This window comes from Vipera ursinii (assembly GCF_947247035.1).
Source record: "Vipera ursinii genome assembly, chromosome: 2".
NCBI lineage: Eukaryota > Metazoa > Chordata > Lepidosauria > Squamata > Viperidae > Vipera > Vipera ursinii.
Window position 1 is genome coordinate 263,240,537 of NC_139513.1, and position 13,458 is coordinate 263,253,994.

The 13,458-nt window shown below is 37.6% G+C and overlaps 1 protein-coding gene across 2 annotated transcripts in view; it reads right to left on the reverse strand.

Annotated features, from left to right (window-relative positions):
- Positions 1 to 4,166: 4,166 nt before the first annotated feature.
- TBCA (tubulin folding cofactor A) overlaps positions 4,167 to 13,458 on the reverse strand; it is a 31,372-nt gene continuing 22,080 nt past the window's right edge. For both annotated transcript variants that reach the window (XM_083354750.1, XM_083354749.1), the window contains exons 2-4: positions 10,533 to 10,638; positions 7,477 to 7,563; positions 4,167 to 4,475 (exon numbers count right to left, since the gene is read on the reverse strand). In XM_083354750.1, coding sequence (XP_083210876.1) covers positions 4,395 to 4,475; positions 7,477 to 7,563; positions 10,533 to 10,638 — 274 coding nt within the window. In that variant the 3' untranslated portion in view covers positions 4,167 to 4,394. The remainder of the gene's footprint in view (positions 4,476 to 7,476; positions 7,564 to 10,532; positions 10,639 to 13,458) is intronic.

Below are 13,458 nucleotides of genomic sequence, written 5' to 3' on the forward strand. Positions count from 1 at the left end.
TCTGAACTTCTTTATCAGACAAACTAAGTATAACTTAGATCGTTAATTTTATAGTTTAAGAATAGGCTTTACAGGGAGTGCAGAATTATTAGGCAAGTTGTATTTTTGAGGATTAATTTTATTATTGAACAACAACCATGTTCTCAATGAACCCAAAAAACTCATTAATATCAAAGCTGAATATTTTTGGAAGTAGTTTTTAGTTTGTTTTTAGTTATAGCTATTTTAGGGGGATATCTGTGTGTGCAGGTGACTATTACTGTGCATAATTATTAGGCAACTTAACAAAAAACAAATATATACCCATTTCAATTATTTATTTTTACCAGTGAAACCAATATAACATCTCAACATTCACAAATATACATTTCTGACATTCAAAAACATAACAAAAACAAATCAGTGACCAATATAGCCACCTTTCTTTGCAAGGACACTCAAAAGCCTGCCATCCATGGATTCTGTCAGTGTTTTGATCTGTTCACCATCAACATTGCGTGCAGCAGCAACCACAGCCTCCCAGACACTGTTCAGAGAGGTGTACTGTTTTCCCTCCTTGTAAATCTCACATTTGATGATGGACCACAGGTTCTCAATGGGGTTCAGATCAGGTGAACAAGGAGGCCATGTCATTAGATTTCCTTCTTTTATACCCTTTCTTGCCAGCCACGCTGTGGAGTACTTGGACGCGTGTGATGGAGCATTGTCCTGCATGAAAATCATGTTTTTCTTGAAAGATGCAGACTTCTTCCTGTACCACTGCTTGAAGAAGGTGTCTTCCAGAAACTGGCAGTAGGACTGGGAGTTGAGCTTGACTCCATCCTCAACCCGAAAAGGCCCCACAAGCTCATCTTTGATGATACCAGCCCAAACCAGTACTCCACCTCCACCTTGCTGGCGTCTGAGTCGGACTGGAGCTCTCTGCCCTTTACCAATCCAGCCACGGGCCCATCCATCTGGCCCATCAAGACTCACTCTCATTTCATCAGTCCATGAAACCTTAGAAAAATCAGTCTTGAGATATTTCTTGGCCCAGTCTTGACGTTTCAGCTTGTGTGTCTTGTTCAGTGGTGGTCGTCTTTCAGCCTTTCTTACCTTGGCCATGTCTCTGAGTATTGCACACCTTGTGCTTTTGGGCACTCCAGTGATGTTGCAGCTCTGAAATATGGCCAAACTGGTGGCAAGTGGCATCTTGGCAGCTGCACGCTTGACTTTTCTCAGTTCATGGGCAGTTATTTTGCGCCTTGGTTTCTCCACACGCTTCTTGCGACCCTGTTGACTATTTTGAATGAAACGCTTGATTGTTCGATGATCACGCTTCAGAAGCTTTGCAATTTTAAGAGTGCTGCATCCCTCTGCAAGATATCTCACTATTTTTGACTTTTCTGAGCCTGTCAAGTCCTTCTTTTGACCCATTTTGCCAAAGGAAAGGAAGTTGCCTAATAATTATGCACACCTGATACAGGGTGTTGATGTCATTAGACCACACCCCTTCTCATTACAGAGATGCACATCACCTAATATGCTTAATTGGTAGTAGGCTTTCGAGCCTATACAGCTTGGAGTAAGACAACATGCATAAAGAGGATGATGTGGTCAAAATACTCATTTGCCTAATAATTCTGCACTCCCTGTATAGCAGGGGTGTCAAACTCAATTTCATTGAGGGCCGCATCAGCATTGCAGTTGCCCTCAAGGGGCCGGGTGGGTATGGCCTGGGTGGGCGTGGCCTACTGGGTGGGCGTGGCCAGCTCTACATCGTTCGCATCAAGGGTGCCTATGGGGGCCTGGGCAGGAGTGGGACAGATATGAGGGTCTCTGGCAGAAGGAGGGTCTTTGGGCCAGGGCCAAGGCAGTGGGGACTGTTCCCTCACTGTTTCCAGGATGGCTTCACGGGCCGCATGAAACCACTTTGCGGGCCGGATCTGGCCCCTGGGCCTTGTGTTTGACGTCTGTTATGAAGGTTGGACAAATCTTGTAGAACATATGTGAATATAAATTCCACTATCCCAGGTCCATGTTAGATCAGAGTCACTCTGTGATGGAGATGGGCAGTTTCGATATGTAATAAATAAAATAAAATAGATCAGTCAAACTGAAGGAGCCCTAGTCATGTTCTGGTGAGACAATGATGTAACACTGTCCCTTCCACTATCTTAATAATAATAGGATTTGATTTCATCCTGGTACATCACTTAAACCTAGGCCATGATATTGTACATAAGAATATATGCAGTGCCATGCTGGAACAGAACTCTTGAGCTATTTAGGCCAGGGGTTCCCAACCCCTGGTCTGTGGACCAGCATTGGGCCGCAGCCAGCAACTAGACCATGCAAACAAGTGGACCCATTTGTGGGATGCAGACAGCATGCAAAATCTCGCCCCTAGTCCACCAGAAAAACCTTTTTCCATGGAACTGGTCCCTGGTGTCCTAAAGGGGTGCTGATTTAGGCCATCAGCCTGTTCACAGTGGCCAGCCAACTGCACAAGGAAACCCACTTGTCTCCTAGCTGATGGCTTTTAGAAGGAGCCACACTGCCATCAAAGCTATCAGTTACTGATCCCTATGACTTCTATGAAATGGCCCAACCTTCTTTGAAGTCATCCAAGCTGGTAACCAGCATGCTTCATGCTAGCAAATTCCAAAATTTCATTACAAATTGTGCAAGCAAATATTCTTTTGTCTGTCTTGATTCTTTCGATGTTCAATTTCATTGGATTCTATTTTCTGAGGAAAGGGAAAACAACCAACATTATCACTGAGCTCGGGCAGTTTATCCTTACTATTTAAATCCACTAGTATTCTGCAACCTTTGGACATATACCATTTACAACAGATTTCCAGCTTAAAACAGAGATATTGGTGACTAGAATGTGTGAAAATATCTCCTAGAAACGTTTGCCCTATCTAGGGCCTTGTACATGTACCATTTTATTTTTTCCCCATATGTTTATTGTTAAAATACTGAAATACAAAGTAGAAAAAACAAATATTAAAATAGTTTTTTAAAAGTAAAACAATAAAAAAATATGTTTTATTGATATATCCTCCCTTTCCCTCCCATTTGTATACCCATCCACCATATTTGAACTTTGCATCAATCATTAGTAACTGTTGTTGAATCCTGAGAAGTATATTTCTTATCTAAATCTTTTTCTTTGATATAGTGTAAAAAAAGGGAACCATTTCTACTTGAATTTAGTTAAATTTCTATTGTAATATAATGTCAATTTTGTCATTGGGATATGTTCTCCAATTTTAGTTTTTCAATCTGATATTGCAGGAAAGCAATACTGTTCAGCATACTTAAAGACCATAACAGCTATATTGAGTATTATGTTATCCAGAATATTCACATCCTCTGCTGATGTTATTCAAGGCATGAGAGCTTCCTGAAAAAAATGATTGTACTTAATACTAATATGTGCAGGAAAGGAAACCTTTATATGTACAATTATACATGAGCTAGGACGCCAATAATGCAGGATTCTAACCAACAAGAAGTCAGTGTAAAATGTTTTGTTTGAAACAGGTGTTAAGATGATATAAAAGGTGTTGGAAGTTATTTGGGACACTTTGGAGAATGGCAATTGAATAAATTTATATTAATAGAACTCTGAGTTTTAAGAGATTTGAATATACAACATTTAAATTCTGGATATCAGAATTTTGCAGACAAAACAATTTTAACCTTCTGCTGCCATATAAATCTCTACAAAATATATGGGAGAAATACAGCCATTGAAAAGAAGTGAGCATGTTGTTTGATGTGGCACAAGAGGACAGCTGTATTGGTTGTGAAATCCTTTGGAGGCTGCTCAAGTGTGCAGAACAGTGGTATATAGGTCCAATATATGCAAGCACACATATTTTCACAACTGCAATAATTGCTGAGAAGAAATGTTAATCTCCCCTCACTCATGTTTTGAATCAATCTTTCTATTTCTTGTTACCAGCTACATTGAGGGAAAGCTACTGAAGCACGTTGCCCATCATTGTCTTCAATGGATAAAAACCTTGGATTCTGGATATTAGTAAATTCCTGAAAATTATGTGCAAATGAGAATCAGAAACAGTACTCATTATTTGAGGCAGAGAATACAGTTGATACCTGATTCAATCCTGGATATATTATTTGTGCTAAAAATAATTAGAAAAATGCTCTTTTGTTTTGCTTTTAGTTTTTATTTTTACCTTGTATGTTATACAACTTTCAATAAAATGCTTTTCCCAAAAAATTAAATAAAAAGGACTAAATAATTTGTAATGGCATAAAATACAATTTTAGTACACTGTCATTTTTATTACTACTAGAACAGATATACAGCAATGACTAAAAAGTAGCAACGGACCCAACATTGAAGAATATCCATTAAGTAGTGAAAAATCAGTCTAGGCTTCTAACTTTATCGATTCCAGTACTGATTGTGCATCTTTATATTCTTCAGCTTCTTCCAACTCTTTTTCATTTTCCTGAAAGTAAATAAAAACTTCTAAATATTTTCAAAACTTTGCCTCCAACATGTAGAAACAACATCCTATAATGCTTAAATTGTTGTTGTTAGTATCAGTGGCATTAGGAATAATAAACAATGGGATCATAGAGTTATTTGGCTAGGACAAGAATTGTGGGACCTTGTTATAATTTAAAGCAGTACTGTCTGGTATTTCAGATGGTGTTCCACCAAAGTCCAGACTTATCATCTGGTGATTTAAATCCAAATGTAAGACGACAAAAATGTTTTTTCATGCACAGTATAAATTGTGAAAGATTTTTTTATTTTATTTTAAAAAATTGTATTGCTGCCTGCTTGCACATGGTGACTCAAGGCGGCTTACATCAATAGAAAAACACCCTATAAAAATAAAATAACAAGAAAAATAAAATATAATAACTCCCCACCCCCACCCTAATGACAACACACATTAAACTAGCCATTTGCTGGGCTCTGGGCTCCCCAGGCCCACTGGCAGAACCAGGTCTTCAGAGCCTTCCAGAAAAGAGCTAAAGTGGGGGCCAGTCTAATCTCTGAGGGAATGACGTTCCAGAGAAAGGGAGCCACCACGGAGAAGTCCCTATTCTGGGTCCCACCAGATACATCTCCATAGGGGATGGGACAATGCAACATTCCTTGCCTCCCCACTCTACTGGGTTGGGTAGATGTGACCGGCAAGAGATGGTCCCTCAGATAACCTGGTCCCAAGTCATGAAGGGCTTTAAAGATGACAACTCAGAACCTTGAATTGCACCTGGAAACAAATTGGCAACCAATTCAGCTCCTGCAGGAGAGGTGCCACATGTGTACACCGAGGTCTGCACAAAATCATGTGGGCTGCTGCATTTTGTACCAACAAGATAATGACAATCAATCTAATACACCCCATCAAGATTAGATAACATTAATGACATTAGCTGTGATGAGATTATCTCTTGGACAATAACCAACATATTTATGAACATCAATTTTGGGGAAAAAGCAGCAGGAGAAAGCAATACTTTTATGTTCTACATCAGACATGTCAAACTTGCGACGTCACATGACATTGAGTAACATATTGGAGCTTTTTCCCCATTGCCGGCAATGGGGTGGCGTGGTTTCCTGGTGACATGTCTGGCCCGCGGGCTGGCAGTTTGACACCCCTGTCCTACATGAAGGCTTCCCAAAGACATTCATGATGAAATGTGCACCTGAAGAAGTACTGGGGGGTATTTACCAGAGAGAGGCCTGTATTAAAAAACTACACAATCTGAAACTGGATGGGGGATAGGTGCTTTTTTCATGAGGCAATTGTACTTTCTTGTTTTTCTTTGCAGACATTTCGCTTCTCATCCAAGAAGCTGAAAGATTCTAGGGCGAGGCTATCCTGAACCTCTTCTCCTATCGTCTATGGAGATTCTCAGTCATCCAGGTCATAGTTATCCCAAAGGTGCTTTTTTCGAGAGGAAACTGGACTTTTATTCTTCTTTAAAGACGTTTCGCTTGTCATCCAAGAAGCTTCTATAGGTTAGAAGGTTATAGCTTTCATTTGACAAGACTTTGCTCATTAGCTGAAAGCAAATAAGGGACTGAACTTGGGTGGATTTAATTGTGTTGTCTCCAGGCTTGGCAACATCTGATTGTCTGTCAAAACAGGATGCTAAACAAGATATATACCTTTGGTGTTACCAATGTGCTTGTATTCTTATTAACTTGTATTCAGTTTCATCCAATGATCTATTAGTTCTATTTTCTGTTTTGGCTATGGTTCTATTATATTTGTTTGTAAAAACTTATATTTTGTGACTAATGCTTTAAATGACATTAAGCCTTTGAGTACTGTAATCTACATAAAAATATAAATATAACAAATCACAAAGGCCACAATAGTTACACTGTATTAAATAACTTCTTGGATAAACACCATATATTTGTGCTTTCATATGGCTAAGCTACCGTGGAGCTCATTTGGTATCTTGCATAAAAAATATGAGAGAAATACTTTTAAGTGAGCAAATAATATACTGGTCCAAAAAGACTAATTCCTGCAATAAATTTAAGTCTTATTTATAAATTATCTTTTGTAAATTGTTGTTACTTATGCCCCCAAAATATGGATTTTTTGCTCTGATTGAAGAAAGAAAAAGAAAAAAGTTGCCAAGTTTAAAGAGAATATAGATACAGAAAAGTGTTTCTAGAAATGATCTAAAATAATGGTCCTATGGGCCACAGCTCAAGAAATGTTTCTTAAAACTGACAATTTCTAATAGTGAATGCTGGGTTAGAAAATTTCCTTTAGCTTACAACTCAGAAATAGAGTTGAAGGGGAAAACATAGAATCAGGCTATATATTTGTTAATGGATTGGATCTAGTAGCTTCCAACAACTTAGGGCAGTCATTCTGAAACGTAGGCCTGTGGCAATTTTCAAAAGAGTTGATAGTGCAAATATTTAAGTTGATATTTCTTTTAAAGACTAACTTAAATACAGGGTTGTCTGGAGCTCACATTTAAGAATGGTAGAGGAATTATGCTCAGTGACTATGCTTTTGTTTCTCTTTTATCCAAATACCCATATATAATTTTCTCTCCAACCACCGCTACATCTTCACACCATCTTCAAGCTTAGAATATCAACCTGCTTACCTTACTACTGCATTTCACACATTTTATATCAACCCTATTTCAATTTAAACATTATCTAATTAAAATTTGGGATCAAGCATTAATTGATTGCAATGGAAATTCTTAAGTCACTGAAAATCAGAGGGAGGTTTTTTGGGGAGAGGAAGACTATTTTTGGGTTGGCCATTTTAACACAATAAGTCTGAAGAACAATACTTTTTCCATAAATATTCATATTTTTAATGTGCTTGAAGAACTGGAAATAATGAGATATGCACATTAACCGTTTGGTGATATATCAAAACAGAAGATGTATAAACTAATGTAAGTTCAGCCGCCAGTCCTATAGAAAAATTATTCTTCCATACTTACCAACAGTTGAACAAGGTCAGAATGTGCAGCTGCTAGTCGGCGTTGGCAATCAGGAATCATCATTCGAGATTCTTGCAAGATCTCAGTCTAAAAAAATGAAGTCGTTCTTCAAATAAGATAACTTTCCATTTTGATATTAGTTGCTTAAAATCAGACATCACATTGATGTATATATTCATATGCATAAACTATTTTATTAAAGAAAGAGTATTTAATATTACTTCTACATTCAAGCAAAAGCTATTAGAAAGCTTTCTATGAAATAGTTATTTAAAATACTATTTGATATAAACTATTTCCCTTGTGGTTAGAAACAGCTTCGTCCAAAATGGGATCAGCTGGTTATATAAATATCTCCTACATCTTTTGGGTAATAAATAAAAACAGTGTTCAGATAATACCGCACAGAGATAATTACTGCATGAAAAAAGTTATTGAGTTATTGATCACATGGAATGCTCACTGCAGGAGGTTCTGACTGAGAAAAAGGTAAAGAAAAATGAAAAGCAAAGACCAGCAGGCTCATATTTTTGATGCTTTTCATGCATAAAAAAGTTATTACTCATCCTTGGATTTTGTTTTGGGAGAAAGATTATTCTCACCATGCTTTTTGTGAGAAATTACTGATCTGGCACTCCAGTGCATTTGAACATCTTGTATATATCTCCAGAAGACAATGTTGTAATTGTCCATAATACCATCCTTTTAAAAAAAAAAATGGAGAATTTTCAGCTCTCAAATTCATGAGCTGAAAGGATGTGTAAAAACAGATCTGTCTATAACGTGGCTAGAAATGAAAATCAATTAGCAAATCTACTAAGCATGAGGATTCCAACAGCAATAGTAATTTGTAGAACTATAAATAGGGTTCAGTATATACGACTATATATAATTGTGAAAAAATTCCTAGATAAAGTTGGCATATAGGCAGCATAATATATTTCACTTTTTGCAAAGTTCAGAGTGCACTAAAGGAATATCCAATGGTATATTCCAATTATAGAAATTCTAACTTGGAATTTGCATTGTTGCTTTTCCCTTCCTATAGAGCACTATTGATAATAATAATAATTTCTTAGTTGTACTTTTTGCTACTGAATGTGGATTACAGCTAATCCTTAACATAGTAACTGTTTAGTAACCCTTCAATGGTACAAAACACTGAAAAGTAATTTTATCACCAGTCCTTGCTCTTTAAGACTGTTGCAGCACCACCAGTCACCATGCTGAGCTGATCACCATTTGTATGCTTCACAACTGCTTCTGACAAGCAGACTTAATGAAGAAACCAGAAGTAAAATTACAAAGCACAGTCATATGATATTTCACTTAACAACCCCAGATGATCTGGTTAATGACCATGATGGAAGTGAAGTTGTAAGCTTGTTAAGATCATGTAATATTTCACTTAAGAACCATGTTGCTTATTGGCTGATCTGCAGCTCCCAATTGTGGTTGTTAAACAACTATATTCAAAGTATGTCATAATTTGGGACCCATGACTCCCGCGGAAATGTCATTTGGGAAAGTTGCGGCTGCTTCAGTGCTACTGCAGCCATGTGATCTTCATTTTCAACAGTGACAGTTTCCTAGCGAGTCTTACAATGCTTCGCTCCCTCCGCCACCCAGAAGCAGCCACTTAGCTGCCTGCTGGGAAGGGAAATGGGGGGGACAAGGAAGAAGGAACCCCAGCAAATCTTTCCTGACTCATGCTGCCCCCGTCCCTCAAATCCTGCTGTCCCTTTGCACGCCTTCCCTAACCTACGTGGCACTTTTGGGGCATCCCCCGTCTCCTTAATCGACACACTCCACGTATTTTCCCCAACCCACACGGCACCTCTTGGGCACTATGCACTCTTCCTGACTCTCCCCAGAGGCCTTCCCTGTCCACATGGCACTTCTTGCCAACCTTCCTGACCCATGCCTCCCTCCTTGCAATGTCCCTGACCTACATGGCATGTCTCACATATTCCCAAGACACACCCAGACACCCTTCCCTACCTGCACACACCCCTCTGCATGTCCTAGCTATCCATGTAGCATCTCTTCCACACATCCTTCCCAACCCACATAGCACATCTTACACCTCCCCTATACAAATGCTGCCCCCCAACGCACCCCTTTGCTCCCTTGCCCACCAAGCAGCAGCCCTTACCTGCTTGCTAGTTTTGGAGCTGCAACTTCCTGCTCGCTTCCCAATGACTTTCTCTCTGCAAGCTTACTACAAGCCTAGTAAAGGCAGGAAATCAAGGGAGGGAGGAAGATTTCTGATGCTCTCTGCCAGCTTCCCTCATGGAAATGCAATAGGGAAGGCAGAAGAAGTTGCTCTTGCTCTCACTGCTTTTTCCCCCACCCATGGTCATTCTGTTTCTTTGTTTAGGTAAGGAAATATCTTTGAAATGACAAACCAATGGAGCACAGTTGTTTAGTTAATACATAATGCCTTATTGTACAAAAACTACTGAACCAACAAACAGTATATTCAAGGAAGAGTGGTTCCCACATCACGAAGAATTTGTGGGAAAGGCAACATTTTCTGATTCTGAACTCCCAATTCAGAGTATTGCTTTCTAGATATCTCTGCTTGTTACTGAAAAGTATTGTTGCAGTTTAACACAGGAAGTTCTCGACCTTCAAGTGTAATTCAGTTCTGGAATCAAGGTCATAGGTTGAGGCATCCCTATGACTGGAAATAATTTTTCAGCCTTTTATGAAGTGGTCATTAAGTGAACCCATTCATTTGAATGGCATTTTGCTGGAAAGTAGCAGAAAATGCCTGAAAATGGCAAAAATCATCATGAATCGCAGTTACATTACCAACAGAATGCAACTATCAGTTGTACAGCTGATCCACATGACATGCAGTCATATGACCACATGGAAGACAGTGGCAATTATTTACAATGATACATCCTGTGGCCATCTGCATTTGCTATAATGTTTATATCCAAAGTCAAAATATACATTCTGAGTTGTAAGCAAATGAGAGAAAATGTAACTCTTTTCCATGGGAACTTGGAAACATAAAAATTAGTAGAAGTACTCATGAGCTTTACCTGCTTTTTAATTGCATAGTTATCACTATCTTCAGCTTTCATCTTTTCAATCTTTTCTTCTTGTTGTTTTGCTTCTTTTTCATACATAACCTTTTCTTTTGCCAAGCTGCACACAAAAGGTATAATTTGTTTAAATTATAAATACACATAAAATTTTCCTATCTGAAAAGTTTCAATACATAAAATGTCCATATATTACAGCTACTCTAGGGTACTACTTATTTTCAAATATATTATTATTAGTTATGCAATCTGACTGTCCCAGAGAACAACTAGATGTACATTGAAGTTGCTAAAAATACCATACAGACAAATGGAAGAGCAACTTCTTTTTAAACACTTTGGTTATTTTCTTTTATTGTTTGTTTCTGATGTACATCATTCATAGTCACTTTTTTTTTAATCCCATTTATATCCCGCCCTTCTCCGAAGACTCAGGGCGGCTTATAATCTAAAGCACAAATCAATGTGCTTAGCAATAGCCTTCATTCTATGTATATGCCTGCTTATTAGGGCTTTCGCCCCCCCCCCCCAAGCAGCATTATTACAAAGTCAGCTTAATTGCCCCCAACAACCTGGGTCCTCATTTTACCTACCTCGGAAGGATGGAAGGCTGAGTCAACCTTGAGCCTGGTGGGACTCGAACCTGCACTAATTGCAGGCAGCTGGTGTTACTTAAGGAGGCATTAGCCCACTGCTCCACCAAGGCTCTTTGACTTTGATGGTCTTATAAATCTGTTAAATAGACATCAAAATTCATGTTTTGGTTGTTCAGAACAAAAGTTATCTAAATCTGAATTACATTAGTATAAGTATTGTTTCAGTTCTATTTTTATACCAATGTCAATGTAAATTATCTACCATGTTGCAAAGTATTAAAAATCCAATATACTGTTGAAGACAGTACATTTAGAATAGTGGTTAAAACATCAGATTAGAAACTGGGAGATCATGAGTTCTAGTTCTGTTTTAGGCACAAAAGCAGCAAGGTGACCTTAGGCTAATCATTTTCTCTCAGCCCTAGGAAGCAAGCAATGGAAAACCACTTCTGAAAAACCTCGCCAACAGGGACTTGTCCAGGTGGTTTCTGAGAACTGGGTTCAATTGAATAGCAGGAAAAAAAACCCATCAAAACTCTTCCTGGAAGAAAAAAATCCATACTTATTCCAAACATAAAAAGTATAGAGCGCTCTCTTGAATGTCTGGATGAGGATAAATCAATTGAAATTAAATTAGATGAACAGTATAAAATCAAACTTAACAGTTGGGATTTAATGTATTCTAGAAACATGTTATAGGCTCCCTTGAAAGAAGAAATGTGCATTCTGGACAAGCTTTCTGATCTGATGTTGATGATCCTGGATTTCCCAGATGATGGCAGCAAGGATCCTGCAGAGCATTCCTGAGCTAGCTAACCAGGTAATAGCTATCCATGTATTATTTATGTAATGACTAGACAATTGAAATGTATTTTTAGACAGTTCTTAAAGAAAATCCAGAAATGCAAAATATGGCACCGAAGCTACTGATTCAGAATATGAATCATCCATCATCAAAAGAGAAGATCTACACTGAATACTTGATAGAAAAAGCCTTCCTGATTAAAAAAAAATGTTTTTGCAGTTCCAAAATAGCTTAGGGTCTGGTTGGTGAAAGAACCTCCTGTTTCATTTATACTTAAACTTATACACTTGAATAAATACGATGGAACTACTGTCTGCCTTTTAAAATAGATTTCTTCAAGAACTATGAAACAAAGCCTTTTCTATACTACAGTATCATTTGATTCTATTTTAACAATTTATTAATGAACAAGTACACATATCTGATTTAAATTGATATTTTAAAGTATATTTAAAGTATATTTTGCTAAAAACAACACAAATTGTACAGGTTTGGAAGCAATTCCATCTCCGTGTTGGCTTTGATGCCAAATAAATTTATTCTGGATAAATTTTGTTACCATATAAATTGCTAAGCCCATGAATATAAAACAATCAGGAAGCAGTACCAGATCTAGAAAGTTCAGGAATTAACTCAGAGATCTGCTTAGCTCATCAACTAGTGTACTAACTCTGCTTTAATTTTGTGAAGTTCAATTTTATTCATTATGAAACAAACTTTATATTCTACTATCAATTTATTTATAAGGCTGTTTTTTAAATTCCAATTTCTGGCTACCCAGGGCACAATGGGCCAGAAGGTACTTCATGCATTTTGATTAGCTGCAAGCATACACAGCAGAACTGCTAAGCTTTACAGTTTTATTAACTCACAGATATGCATGGATTACTTATAGCATAACCATGTCAGCACAGGAAATGTTTGTGAGTTGCAAATTAAATTGTTCATATTAACGTTTTTGAACAGCATAAAATACTGTTTGTTATTAATGCTTTATAAGCAAATAGGGGACAGGAGGCAATACAAAGAGCATCAAAAATGGTTATAATTGTAACAGTAGCTACAATTTTTTACTAGCTTCTGAGCCAAACATTAGATAAAATGCAACTTTAATCTCACTTGATGGCTTAACAATAATTACCATCAATGTTTAACTTTACTTTCCAGTACTAATGTTTCAGCATTGTCAATGGAATTTTAAATAATGACTCATAATTACTTTATGCTCAAATAATTTGCTATTGGATGGTATATGCATATTGGTTCCTTTACTAAAAGAACATTTCTCCAAAATAAGCTTTAGTGCCTTTACACCTCCTGTCTCAATATTCATTCTTTCTCTCTTAGTTATAGCCCATCTTTCATTTAAATGTTCTAGGTGTTCCCACCTCTTTTTCCCTACAAAACACACCTGTGAGGTAGGTCAAGCTGTATGCAAGTCCAAACTCATCTGTGGCTCAAACTGGATTAGAACCTGCAATTCTCCAATCCTAATTCAACACCTTAATCACACTGTCTCATA